General features: G+C 40.4%; 1 protein-coding gene across 1 annotated transcript in view; it reads right to left on the bottom strand.

The window, feature by feature from the left end:
* The window catches only part of DZANK1 (double zinc ribbon and ankyrin repeat domains 1), a 74,818-nt gene that overhangs the window by 20,244 nt on the left and 39,207 nt on the right, over window positions 1-15,367 (bottom strand). Inside the window, 3 exon segments of the mRNA XM_032605565.1 lie at window positions 5,746-5,953; window positions 7,316-7,480; window positions 14,351-14,443. Of these exon segments, the coding sequence (XP_032461456.1) occupies window positions 5,746-5,953; window positions 7,316-7,480; window positions 14,351-14,443 (466 nt within the window).

Here is a 15,367-nt window from a genome sequence, read left to right as displayed (position 1 = left end):
AAAAAGGTTTTCTTCTCTCCCTGCAAGGCACATCCTACTACTTTGAATTTCTGAGTATGCCTCGTCATCTTTTAAAATGAGTGTAATACAGACTTCAGAAAAATGGGAGGTGGTGGGGGTGCTTTCCTTGCGAAATGCCCTTATCTTGACTACCTGAATTTCAAGGGACTTTTATATATTCATATGTTCAAAAGTCACAGCTCTCCTGTTTGTTCATTATTGAATGTGCTGTAAATGAAGCCATTTGCAATTAAAGTGAGATTTACCCACATCCAAAAAAAAAAAAAAGTAATTGGATCAGCCTGTAGAGCAATTTATACCCCCGCAGTGGGGTGGAAAGTAATAAAGCAATCAGCCAGCAATAAGTGGAACTTAAAGGCTGGTTATGGTCAGGGAAAGAGATGGTCAAAGAGAGCCTTGCTAAAATCGTGGTCATCCTAGGGTGACAGGGTGCATGGCCAAGGCCTCACTCTCCAAGGAGCAACTTCAGAGGTGTCCCACTGTGGGGGTGAGACAGAGCTCAGGAACCTGGTCCAGCTGGTCACTAAACAAACAGACAAGCAAATAACAGTAACAAGCCTGGAGGTGAGGTCAGTACCCAGAGTTGCTACAATATTATATATTATTTTAAATGTCCAGGTTCCAAAAAAAAAAAAAAAGAAAATTTAAGAGACAAAAAAGAGACAAAAAAAGAATGCAAAGAAACAAGAAACTGTGATTCACACACAGGAAAAAAAACAGGCAACACAAACTGTGAGAGAGGTCACATGTTGGAGATTTAACAGATTTCAAAGCAGCCATTGTAAATATATCCAAAGAACTAAAAGAGACGATGCATGAAGAAGTAAAAGAAGGTGCCTCATGAAATACAGAATATCAATAAATACATAGAAATTATATATAAAGAGAACCAAATAGATATTGTGTAGCAGAAAAGCATAATGATTGAAATTAAAAATTCACTAGAGAGACTCAGAAGTTAATTTGAACTGACAAAAGAAAGAATTAGCAAATTCAGAAACAGATCAATAGATATTATGCAATGCAAAAAACAGAGAGAAAAAAAGAATGAAGAAAAATGAACAGAGCCTAAGAAACCTGCAGGAAACTATCAAACATACCAACATATGCATAATGAGAATCCCAGAAGAGGGGACAGAGCAAAATGCAGAAAAAATATTTGAAGAAACAATGGCCCCAAACTTCCCAAATTTGATGAAAGGCGTGAATTTACACATCCAAGCAGCTCAATTAATTCCGAGTAGGGTCCACACCAAAAGACACACTTTTAAGAGACAAAAACAGAGAATCTTGAGAGCAGCAGGAGAGAAGTGACTCATCACATACAAGGGATCTGCAAGAGATTAACAGCAGATTTCTCACCAGAAATCATGGAGGCCAGAAGACAGTGGGATATCATATTCAGAGCACTCAAAAGAAAAAAAAAAAACCTGTCAACCAAGAATCCTATTCCCAGAAGTTATCTTTCAAAAATGAAGGCAAAGTGAAGACATCACCGGACACTACAAAACTGAGGGAAGTCATTGCTATCAGACCACCCTATAAGAAACACTAAAGAAAGCCCTTCAGGCTCAAAGCAAATGACTCCAGACAGTAATGTGAATCCATACACACAAAAAAACAAAGAGCACTGATAAAGTAACCATGTAACTATAAAAGACATTATAAATGCCTATTTCTTTTCTTCTCCTAAAAAATATAATAATATATTGCATAAAATAATATGTATATAGGTGTAGTATTTGTCCTATAACATATAGAAATGTAATATCTTGGCCAATAAGAGCACAAAAGAGGTGGACAGGAGCAAAGCTTGATTGGGCTAAGGAAATGGCTCCAGATGGTAACTCAAATCCACAGGAGTAAACAAAGACAACTAGAAATGGGAAGAAAGGAGGCTAATATAATAAAAGCCATAAATATATAATAAAGTTGACCCTTGAACAACACAGGGGTTATGGGCACCAACCCCCCATACAGTTGAAAATCTGTATATAACTTTAGAGTTGGCCCTCCGTATCCATGGTCCCACATCTGTGCACTCAACCAACTGTGGATCATGTAGTACTGAAGTAAGCATACAGTGAAAACAAAAAATCCACATATAAACAGACCCACACAGTTCAAAGCCATGTTGTTCAAGGGTCAACTGTAGTTCTTTCTTCTTTCAGCATTTTTAAAAGACATAACGTTATATAAAGTAATAAATATAACAGTGTTTTGTTGGGTTTGCAACATATATAGATGTAACATATATATGTAGGCATTGTTGTTATATATACCTATAAAACCAGGAAGAAAGAACAGAGCTATATAGGAGTAGCATTTCTGTGTCACACTGGAATTAAATTACTATAAATCTGAAACATATTCTGATAAGATGTGTAAGGTAAGGGGCTTCCCTGGTGGTGCAGTGGTTAAGAATCTGCCTGCTAATGCAGGGGACACAGGTTCAAGCCCTGGTCCGGAAAGATCCCACACGCTGAGGAGCAACTAAGCCTGTGTGCCACAACTACTGAGCCTGGGCTCTAGAGCCCGTGAGCCACAACTACTGAAGCCCACGCACCTAGAGCCTGTGCTCTGCAACAAGAGAAGCCACCGCGATGAGAAGCCCGCACACCACAGTGAAGAGTAGCCCCTGCTTGCCACAACTAGAGAAAGCCCATGCAGCAACAAAGACCCAGCACAGCCAAAAATGAAATAAATTTTAAAAAAGGTGTATAATGTAAGCCCTAGAATAACAACTAAGGGAATAAGCTGGTATGGAAAAACCTGAACGAACTTTTTGGCCAACCCAATACATAGGGGAAAAAACCCATTAAACATTCAAATCTTACATTAGAAAATATGCAACACAAAAGCAAGCCGTAAAGGAGGAATACAGGAGAAAAAAGTACAAACATTTAGAAAAGAATGAATAAAATGGAAGACACAAAAATCCAACTTTATCAGTAACATTAAATGTGAATGAATTCAAGAGTCCAATCAAAAAGCAGAGATTTTAGACACTTTAGATTCAAAGATACAAACAGATTAAAAGTAAAAAGTATGGAAATATATATATCATGCAAACAGCAACCACAAGAAAGCTGGACTGGCTACACTAATACCAGACAAAATAGATTTTAAGACCAAATAAAATGTTACTAGATAAAAATAGGGACATTTTATAATGAAAAAGGGTATCGTGAAGGTATAACAATTATAAACAATTGTAAGTATGTACCTAATAACAGATAACCAAAATACATGAAGCAAAAACTGAGGGAAATGATGGGAGAAACAGACAACTCAGCAACAATGGTTGGACAATTTAATACCCTATTTTCAAAATGGATAGAACAACTAGGCAGAAGGTCAGCAAGAAATAGAACACTTGAACAGCACTCTAAACTAGCAGGACCTAATGGACATCTACAGAATATTCCACCCCCAAGAGAATATATATTCTTCTCAAGGGCACATTCTCTCAATGGATTCTCCAAGATAGATCATATGTTAGGCCATGTCAAGTCTCAATAAATTTAAAAGGGTTAAAATCATACAAAGTATGTTTCTGATCACAATAGAATGAAACTAGAAATCAATAACAGACAGAAATTTGGGGAACTCACAAATATTTGGAAATTAAATAATTCTTAAACAACCAGTGGGTCAAAGAAGAAATCACAGGGGAAACTAGAAAATTCATTGTTGAAAGAAAATGAAGGTACAACACCAAAACGTATGGGATGCAGTGAAAGCAGCACTCCCAGGGAAATTTATAGCTGTAAGTGCCTACAGTAAAAAAGAAGAAAGGCCTCAAATCAAGACCTGAACCCCACAAAATAAATAAATAAATAATTTCACCTAAAAAAAAAAAAAAAGACCTGAACCTTTGACCTTGAGAAACTAGAAAAAGAGCAAACTCCACCTAAAGCAAGAAGAAATAAGGAAATAATGAAGATTAGAGTGGAAATTAACGAAAGACAGAACAGAAAAGCAATACAAAAAATCAACAAAACCCGAAGTTGGTTCTTGAAAAGAGATCAGCAAAATTGGCAAATCTTTATCTAGACTCACCAAGAAAAAGAGAAGTGACTCAAATTGCTAGAATCAGAAATTAAATAGGGAATATTACCACCAACCTTATTGAAATAAAAAGGATTATAAAGGGATACTATGGACAACTGGATGCTAATAAATCAGGTAACTCAGACGAAATGACGCTCAGCATCATTAGTCATCAGGGAAACGCTGATCAAAACCATAATGAGGGCTTCCCTGGTGGCGCAGTGGTTGAGAGTCCGCCTGCCGATGCCGGGGACACGGGTTCATGCCCCGGTCTGGGAAGATCCCACATGCCGCGGAGCGCCTGGGCCCGTGAGCCATGGCCGCTGAGCCTGCACGTCCAGAGCCTGTGCTCCACAACGGGAGAGGCCACAACAGTAAGAGGCCTGCGTACCGCTAAAAAAAAAACAAAAAAAACAAACAAAAAAACCCCATAATGAGACACTGCTCCACACCCACTAGGATGCTTGTAATGAAAATGTCAAATAATAACAAGTGCTTATAAAGATGTGGAAAAATCGGTACCCTCATACACTGCCAGTCAGAATGTAAAATAGTGCAGCCACGTTGGAAAACAGTCCAGAAGTTCCTCAGAAAGTTAAACATGTTACCATTTGACCCAGCAACTGCACTCCTATGTACATACCCAAGAGAAATGAAAACATATGCCACAGAAAACTTTCTATGAGAATGTTCAGAGCACCATTATTCTTAACAGTCAAACCTGTTCACACACACACACACACACACACAAAGCTGGACACAACTCAAATGTCTATTACTGGTGAACATACAAACAAATGTCATATATCCACACAATAGAATATCACTGAGCTATTATTAAAAAAATACAATGAAGTACTGAAAACATGTTACATGGACAAAACTTGAAAACATCATACTAAGTGAAAGAAGCCGGTCACAAAAGACCATATTATATGCTTCCACTTATATGTCCAGAATAAGCAAATCCATAAAGACAAAAAGTAGATGAGTGATCGTTACACCCTTGGGAGGGGGATGTACAGGGTTTACTTCTGGGGGGATGAAAAGGTTCTAGAAATGCAGTGGTGATGGCTGTACTGCTCATGTACTAAATGCCACTGAATTGTACCCTTTAAAATGGTTAAGATGGTGAATTTTGTGTCATGTGAATTTGCCACAATAGAAAAAGAGATTATGGCAGTCAGCAGTAACGACGCAGACTAAGCACATTTCTGTGTTAGTAGTACACATTCTTTTTTTTTTTTGCAATACGCGGGCCTCTCACTGCTATGGCCTCTCCCGTTGTGGAGCACAGGCTCCGGACGCGCAGGCCCAGTGGCCATGGCTCACGGGCCCAGCCGCTCCGCGGCATGTGGGACCTTCCCAGACCGGGGCACGAACCCGCGTCCCCTGCATCGGCAGGCGGACGCTCAACCACTGCGCCACCAGGGAAGCCCAGTAGTACACATTCTTATGTGCGACTTCATTTACCAACGCGACAATGGGGCTAAGAGTCAAAACATGCTAAAAGTTTAAGGAAGTGCTATTATTCATACAAAGCAAAATTACTTGAAGAAAGAAAAATAAAGGCACTTCTTGTACATAAAAATGAACCGAAAGGAAGATAAAAAATGTAATTTTCTTTCAGGGAAAGAGTGGGTTCCCTTCCGAGAGGAGAGTGTGTCTCACCTCTCCCTGGGCTGACGGCTGTGAGGAGAGGTTTATGGTCACTCATTTTCTCCTGCCTCTGCTTCTGAGAAGCCATTTCCAGTTCTTTTTTTGCCAGGAGGGTCCCAGACGGGTAGAACAGGCCCGTGGTCTGTGTGCCCACATCCTTCTTAGGCCCAGCATCAGGCTTGGGAAAAGGAACATTTAGGGGCTGCCAAGCAGATCGAGGCTGTATGAGCAAGGCAGAAAACATAAAAAAAATATATATATATATATATATATATATATATATATATATATATAAAATATAAATTAATTAATTCTCCATTTTATCACAGAAAACAATTCTAATCAGGAGTAAAAGTATCTCCAAAACACTGTACTTTGAACTAAAAGGGGTTTTCAGGCCTTGCCTCACCTTCTTTGCTTGTTTTTCCCAGCAACTCCCAGCCTGAGGCCTGAAGCCAGCCCCACCCCTTGTCCACTGACTGTCTCAAATTCAGCAAATCAGCGGATGCTCCCTGTCCTGCCGCCTGAGGTCTGGAAATCTATCCTCTCAGCCCTACAATCCAGAGAAGCGTAGACTTTACTACCCATCCACACTCAACTACTGGGCACCAACATTTTCTCTGAGACACTCTCCTGCATCTGGGCCTGGGGACCTGAGAGGACCACCATGCAAGGATATGTACGTTGCACACTGCACAAAAGCATTGCATCTAAAGGGGTAATATTCACATAGTGGACATTGTATGTTTGCATATTTATTAGGACAATTTTTATGGCAAAATAAAATGTCTAACAAAATTAGTAAATTACAATCAATTTCCAACAGATGGCAGTCAATTGTCTTGAGAAAAAAAACACCATGTCTCATTTGCACAAAGGTGCCACCTCGGTTATTGGCAGTCCCGGGATCTGCAAGTGTTTTCATTTGGGTTAAGAAACCATGAACTCCCTAAAAATGAATGCAAAGTTGCTGAGTGCATGTGCATTCTCTCTAACAATCATCAAGCTTCAAATTCTTCTAATGAAGAGACTTGAAGAATCTAAAGAAGAGAAGAAACCAGAAAAGTCTTTCTGTAGCTTAGACAAATTCATAAAAGTCTAACACAAAGCTGGTTACAGATTAAGTCCTTCTGAAAATAACCCTGTGAGATTTTCCTCAAATATGCCCAGTTGTTATAAATGGCGAAAGCAATTTTATGAACCCAATATAAGTTTTCTAAAATATAAAAGAGCAGGGGGAAAGTTCTTGGCGTGCTACATAAGAAATTCACGAGACGAGAGTACATTCTATCCCATGTATTTTAAAGCTCCCTAATGACATTACATCTATTACCTTGCACACGCAGTTAGACCTCGATTTACTATAGATAAATGCATATTTACATCTTTGAATTCTGAAGAAATCACTCAAGTGTTTAAAACATAACGTGGTTGAAGGTATTTACACACCCAGTTGAAAGTCCACGAGAAAGGTCTAAGTGTTTCGGCTCTCTTCCCCTGGGTTGGCTCACAGGGTCGAGAACACAAATTCAGAGTCACAACCCCTTCCTGGGTCCAGTTCTTACTACCATGGAGGCCTCACCTCAGCACAAGGGCCAGGTTCTCCAGCAGCTGGAGCCAAGCTGTTCTCCACACTAGGTCTTGCCAAGGACTTCACATAAATACCACAGGAGCCACAGAATCGTGCAGATGGGTGATTGCTGGCTCCACATTTATAACAAACGGAGTAGCAAGTTGCAACGCCAGCCTAGAGGATAGAAAATACTTTTATATTTTCATGGATATCAGAGACACAATTTTCTCATACAAATTATGCCCATACCGTACAATCTGCAGCCGTCCAAAGAACACATGCCCATACCCTCTGACCCTGTAATTCTACCTTCTAGAATTTATCCTACAGATGGACAAATTCACAAAGAAGTATATTTAAGACCATTCCCTGCAGGATTGTGGTTTTAGAGGAAATAACTGGAAACAGCCAGCCCTAAACGTCCAGCACCAGGGGATGGTCTAAACGCAACACAGGACATACAGAAGCAGAAAAAATGAGGAGGTTACTAATGAGATCCACTGCTAGGAGCAAAGAACTGGGTCTGTGTTCATATTAAACTACCAATTACTTATCAATGCATCGAATGGCTGAAAGAAGACCTCTAGAAAGTGGGTAACAGTGATTACTTCTGGGGGTAGGAGCCGTGGGACTAGGATGGGAAGGGAGACTAACCCTTCACACAAAACCTCTTGCATTATTTACATGTGACCCTTACTCCAATAAATAATTCTGAGTGTTTCATTAAAAAGGTAAGTAGACAATTCATAAAAGAAGAAAACACCAGGAGTCAACAGATGAATGAAAAGGTTTAACCTCAAAAAATGCAGATGAAAACAGCAATGAGAGACCTTCTCAATTTGAGAGAACTAATGATCTCTGTCTGCAGATTCTTAGGCAAATAGGTGCTAGGACCCAAATCCCAAGAAGCGATTTCAGCAAGGCTGTGGAAGGGAGGAGCCTGGCTCTGGGGGACCCTGAGGCACAGAGAAGCTGTGTTAAAACCCCCATGGAGGCTCCATATCAAGCTTCCCCTGCTCTCACGTGGACGGGTGGACACAGGGCCGTACAGGCGGGTCAATACTCCAATCCCCCTCCCAATCCAGAAGAGAAGGAAGCCCCAGACCAGTGCAAACTCTGGAAATACGGTGGTACTTCTGCCCCAAAGAGTAAAACTATGATGAGCTTCACCAGTGAATAAATTAGAACAAAGAACATGCGCTCCTTCATGGAAAGTCGAGGGAACTGGTGCCTCACATATCTTGAAGCCCCCGTTACCTGGGACGCCGAAGGCAGCGTGCCCACCGCCCTCGCTGTGAGGATGTTACTAGAGAAAAAGCCTGAGAAGAGGGGGCGGCCTGAGAGGTCACGGCCGAGGCTCATCCTCTCTCCTTCGGACTCTGGTTTCCATCTGGCAATGTCAACTTACTTGCCACTCCTGACACAGGAGAAGAATTATTTTCTTTGCGGGAGGGAGTTGGGATTGTCTCGTGAGACTTTCTGAGACTCTGGCAGGCGGACCTGGACTAGAATCTTTGCTCCCACTGCTAAACCCCACGGCAGAGGTGGCACGCGGGTTCCCTGGTCGGCTCTGTTTACTGATGAGGGAAAGCGAGGCACCGCGGGGGTGAGCCCCGCGATCTGAACCCAGGCCAGCTGACTCTACGCTATAGCCTGGCTTTCATCCACGACTCCATGCAGCCTCTTCGACACAGTGGCTCCCTCACGGGGCGCTCCTGCGGCGGGATTTCACCTGGTTAAGCGCAGCGCAGTCCGCAGGAGTGCTCAGCACAGGGTCAGGTTCCCTGTGTCAGCTTCCTTCCCACTAGACCTGATTTCCTGAAGGGAAAGGACTCTCATTTCACACTTTTCCCCACAAGCACAGGACCTGGGACCTGGCACCTGGGAGCCATTCAAGTAGTTACTGAATGAATCAATCGATCAATGAATAACTGACTCCATTGATAATGGAATGTGTGCACACATTATAGAAAGTGTTTACTAAGGATAATTTTTCCTCAAAGAAAACTATGCGCCCAGTGTATCCTGTTTTACTTCAGGGACTGCTCCGTTGCCCTAAAACGGACATCTATCCAGAAAGAGGCTACACCAGCTCCCAACAACCACAGATTCTGAGAAAGAAGACCCCTTTAATATATACTTATCCTCGCCCCATTTATGTGCAATTAAAGGAAGACTATTTGGGGTAAAATCAAAGGAGAAACCCTTTGGAAACTTTTCCTTCAGACTTAAATTTCAATTTATCCTGCTGTTAAAGCAGGGTTTTGATAGAAAACTTGCTAATCTGGGTTTCTAAATACAAAGCCTTCAGACCTTTCAATGAAATGCACAGTGATTCAGTTTTACATATATACATTCATACGTATATGCGTATATATATATATATATATATATATATTCTTTTTTCTCTTAATTTCTTTATAAGCCATACAACTGTTTAAAACATAAACCACAACATTCTTGAAGGGTTTATGATGTATAAAGGTGTAATATGTATAACTGTAACATAAAGGATGGGGGAAAGGATATGAACCTATATAGTTGCAAGATTTCTGTATTTAACCTGATGCGGTACAATAATAACTAATTAGACTAAAAAGTTAAAAATGTATATTTTAATCACTAGGGCAACTACTAAAAAATAATGCCAAGAAATACAGCTAAAAAGCCAACGAGAAAATTAAAATATAATTCGAAAAAGTATTCAAAAACCCCCAAAAGTCAAGAAAGTAGGAACAAAGGAAACAAAACAGATGGGAAAACTAGAAATCAATAATAAAATGGTAGCTCAAAACCCAAACATATCAATAATTATATTAACCTTTGATGGACAAAACATTCCACTTTTAAGGCAGAAATTATCACAATGGATTTTTTTTAAAAAAGGAAAAACAAAATTAAAAAAATTAAAAAATAAAAAGGAAAAACAACTATATGGAAGCCACAGACAAGGTCCAACTATACAGGCTGAAAGTAAATACATAGATTAAAATATTCCATGTAAACAATAAAAAAGAAGGCTGGAGTGGTTCTGTATCAATATAGGCTGAAACAAGTTTAGGGGGAAAAATGTATTACAAGAGATAGAGAGGGAAATTTCATAATGATAAAGGTTAGATTCACCAGGAAGACATAACAATAAAAAATGTTTATGTGCTCAACAAAATACATGATGCAAAAAGTGACAGAATTAAAGACAGAAGTGAACAATTCCAGAATCACTGTTGGAGGTTTTAATACCCCTTTCTCAGCATTTATCAGAACAATTAGAATATGATCAGTAAAGACATATAAGATCTGTGCAACATTACACTTTGACTTCAGTGATATTTATAGAATACCCACAATGACAGAACACACTTTTAAGTGCAGCTGGTATGTTTTCCAGGTTAGATTATATACTGGGCCATAAAACAATTTTCATTGACTGAAAATAACTCAGATCATACAGGGTATGTTCTCTGACTATAATGGAATAAAATTATAAATGAGTAACAATAGGATGAGGGAAACCCCATATATTTGGAAATTAAACAACCAACCTATAAATAAATCATAGGCCAAAGGAGAAATCACAAGGGGTGTTAGAAAATATACTTTAATAAAATTTTAATAAAACTAAACTGAATTATAATAAAAATACAACTTACATAAATTTGTGGAATATTGCTAAAGAAGTTCTTAGAGATAAATTTGTAGTCTCTTTTTAAAAAGAAGAAAAATTTTAAATCAAAGATTTGAATTCTCACCTTAAGAAATCAGAAAGAGAATATTAAATAAAATCTAAAAAAAGAGAAGAAAGGAAACAATAAAGAGCAAAATTCCAAAAAACGAAACCAAAAAATAAAGAAAATCAGTGAACCAGAAGCTAGTTCTCCGAAAAGATCAATAAAAGTTTTAAGTCTCTATGGGACTTCCCTGGTGGTGCAGTGGTTAAGAATCCACCTGCCAATGCAGTGGACACGGGTTCAAGCCCTTGTCTGGGAAGATCCCACGTGCCAAGGAGCCACATGCCCATGCGCCACAACTACTGAGCCTGTGCTCTAGAGCTCGTGAGCCACAACTACTGAGCCCATGTGCCACAACTACTGAAGCCTGTGCACCTAGAGCCTGTGCTCCACAGCAAGAGAAGCCACCACAACGAGAAGCCCACTCACCACAACGAAGAGTAGCCCCCCCTCACTGCAACTAGAGAAAGCCCACACGCAATGAAGACCCAACACAGCCAAAAATAAATAAATTAATTAATTTAAAAAAATTATAAGTCTCTAGCTGGAGAGAGAGACTGAGAAAAAGAGAGAAAAGGCAGAGAAAGGATGAGAGAGAGAGAGAGGAAACTGAGAACACAAATTACAAACATCTGGAACGAAAGAGGCGGTCGCCCTACAGATCCTACAGACATTAAAATGGTAAAGAGGGGAAGTCATGAAAAAAACACCTGATAATACCAAGTGTTGGTGACAATGCAGAGAAACTGGAACCTCCATATCTCACTGGTAGGAATGTAAAACGGTATAGACACTTTGGGGAAAAAGTACGGCAACATCTTATAAAATTAAAGGGGAACTTAGATGGAACCAGCAATCCCAGTCCTATGTATTGACCCAAGAGAAACGAAAACTACGTCCACACACAAACTTGCATGTGGAATGTTCACAGCAGCATTATTCATAATAGCCTGAAACTGGAAACAACCCAAGTGCCTGTTAACTGGTGAATGGATGAATTCGTTATATTATATCCATACAGTGGAATAGTACTCAATTATCAAAAAAAATTTTTTTTTTTTTTTTTTTTTTGCGGTACGCGGGCCTCTCACTGTTGTGGCCTCTCCCATTGCGGAGCACAGGCTCCGGACGCACAGGCTCAGCGGCCATGACTCACGGGCCCAGCCGCTCCATGGCATGTGGGATCTTCCTGGACTGGGGCACGAACCCATGTCCCCTGCATCGGCAGGTGGACTCCCAACCACTGTGCCACCAGGGAAGCCCAATTATCAAAATTTTAAAAAAATTAATACATACAACATGAATGAACCTCGAAACATTATGGTAAGTGAAGGAAATCAAACACACACACACAAGAGCTACACACTTCCTTAAAAGGCAATGCCACAGTGTCCAAAGGGATGAGTATTTTCTGGGGCTGGTGGTTATGGGAGGGGCTCAGCTGCCAAGGAACATGAGGAAACTTTTTACGGTAACGGGACTGTTCTGTATCTTTACGGTGGTGGTGGTTTAAATGACTGTATATAACTACCAACAGTCATTAACCTGTAAAATTAAAATAGATGAGTTTTATTGCTTATAAATAATACCTCTATAAAACTTGGAACAAAAAGAGTTCCTTTAAATCAGCTAGTCTTAGACTATCAGTAATTAGACAAAGCATTAACAGATACCTTGGGGAATTCCCTGGCCATCTAGTGGTTAATACTCTGTGCTTCCACAGCAGGGGTGCACGGGTCCGATCCCTTGTCGGGAACTAAGATCCCACAAGCCACGTGGTGTGGCCAATTAAAAAAAAGAAAAAAAAAGATATCTTGGCCAACCTTCCTGTTAAGGGGTGAATTGTTGTAAATCAACAATTAAAAAGAAAAATTCAAATAAAAGCAGAGAAAAGAAGTTACAAGTATATGAAAAACAAAGATTTTTTTAAAGGTAAATTGTGTCTCCTCCAAAGAGGAGTCCTAACCCCAGCACCTAGGGTTAAATTTTTTCTTAAAAAAATGTGACCTTATTTGGAAATAGGATCTTTACAGAGGTAATCAAGTTATTATAAAATGAGGTCATTAGGGGGGGCCCTCATCCAGTATAACTGGTGTCCTTATAAAAAAGGGAGACAGAGAGATACACACCCAGAGGGAAGAGGGTGTGAAGTCATACAGGGAGAAGGTGGCCAGGTGACTGGGGTGATGCACTCCACAGGGAGCTGGAGAGAGTTCCTTCCCTAGAGCGTCACGGACAACAGGGCTCTGGCAGCATCTTGATTCTGGACTTCAGGTGCCCAAAACTGTGACACAATGAAATTCTGCTGTTTCCAGCCACTCGGTTTGCGGTACTTTGTGTTGGCGGCCCCGGGATCGCAACCCCCTGCCTGCTGATACTAACGTGCTGACTACACTGACCATCACATGCTTGTCCAGCTTCCCAAGTAATTGCTCCGAGATGAGAACCCCCCAAACAGAGAGAAATATTATACAACGCCCCCAAGGAAGCAAGTATTTTTCTTCTAAATTGGCTAGTAAATGCCGACTTCTTCATGGAATTTTAGGCCAGGGCAAGAGCCACCAGGAAGTAATTTTAAACTTCATCAGAACATTTTATAAACATAAAACAGATCAGCTACACGGAACCTATTCACTATATTTAAATTCCTTCATTTTAAACACTCAAGTTAGGCTGGCAGGAAACCCAACGATGGGTGCCCACCATGCTCTCAATTTCAAAACACAGCAGGCACACTGTGGAATTGAGTCTCTTTTTGATTAAAGCCTCATTTCACTTAAGAGCTGAAAACTTACTTATTTTTGTTTAAAATACTACCTATAGTTGTTACCAGCACTTGTACTTTGCAACTTGCTTTCCTAGGATCGGGAATTTGGGACTTGACATGCAGTATAAAATCAGTATGTGTACATTTTGCTTATTGATATGCTGTGATCTGAGGGATTCTGGAATGTTTTACCAAGATAAAGCTTAAATTTTTTCTTAAAAAAACAAAACAAAACAAAAAAACACAGCAGGCACAGCCCACACAGATGTGCCTGCCCGTGAGTGAAATGTGAACGGCCCCCACCCCACTGGCTGCCATGCAGTCACTAAATGAAATTGTAAGAAACTGCCGACTTGATTGAATCACCCTGAAGACTTTGAAAACAGTTTTGTACTGGTGAACACAGAAATGTTGCTTTCACTTTACCATGAGCAGCTTCTTTTGGTCTCTCCCCTCTCCTCCCCTACAAACTTCCTCTCCCCTCTGCAGACTAACACCGAACATTTATCAGCCATTAAAATACAGGACTGGCACATGCAATCAACCTACCTCTTGCGATGACGGCAGGGGTCCCTCACAGGTGACACAGTATCTCAGGTGAGCAGGGTTCCCTGTGCCGCAGGTGCGGCAGATCGCTTTCTCCTTGAAAACAGAGAATGAGAAATACGTGTTTCCATGGAGGCTCTCTCATTTCTTCACAGATAAATGTATTCATTTTTCCTGCCAATTCATCTGCATAGTATAGCATACTAGGACTAAAGGGCGTTAATAAGGTGGAATAATGTAAGAGGTGCATTATCTACCACCATGATGATCACCAGTCAGATATTCTGATGATTTCATGATCTAAAACTTATCTTTCAAAATAACTTACATGGAACACAAGTTTGAACACACACACACACACACCATGCAAAAAGGGAAACCATATGTAGCTGTGCTGATCTGAAGTGGCATCTGTACGTTGATTCAAGTTTAAGGTTTTATTTCAAGGCATGATACTCTGAAAGCCATGAAAGCCAGAATTGAGAAGTTTCATATTTATTTAATCATGCTTTTTATTTCTTTCTTATTCAGTATTTAGTATGTAAACTCTTTAAGTCCAATGAATCAAAGTACTGTTCAAAAAAAAAAGGAAAGAGGGCTTCCCTGGTGGCGCAGTGGTTGAGAGTCCGCCTGCCGATGCAGGGGACACGGGTTCGTGCCCCGGTCCGGGAAGATTCCACATGCCGCAGAGCGGCTGGGCCCGTGAGCCATGGCCGCTGAGCTTGCGCGTCAGGAGCCTGTGCTCCGCAACGGGAGAGGCCACGACAGTGAGAGGCCCGCATACCGCAAAAAAAAAAAAAAAAAAAAGAAAGAAATAGGTGTTCCTCTGAGCAAACAGCTGTGCAAGGAAATCATTAAGCAGTCTTTCCAGCCGATCAGCCAGCTAGAGACCCTATACTAACACCCAGACCCTGAAATTGGATTTAGGATTTAGGAATTATTACAACATAAATAGTGTCAGACAAATGAACATAGTTTTGAAAGAAACAAACCCCAAAATGAAAAAACTGAAAAAGAGTA

This window comes from Phocoena sinus, chromosome 15 (genome assembly GCF_008692025.1).
Source record: "Phocoena sinus isolate mPhoSin1 chromosome 15, mPhoSin1.pri, whole genome shotgun sequence".
NCBI classification, from domain to species: domain Eukaryota; kingdom Metazoa; phylum Chordata; class Mammalia; order Artiodactyla; family Phocoenidae; genus Phocoena; species Phocoena sinus.
Note: the sequence above shows the minus strand (reverse complement) of the source record. Positions and strands in the feature narration are given on the sequence as shown.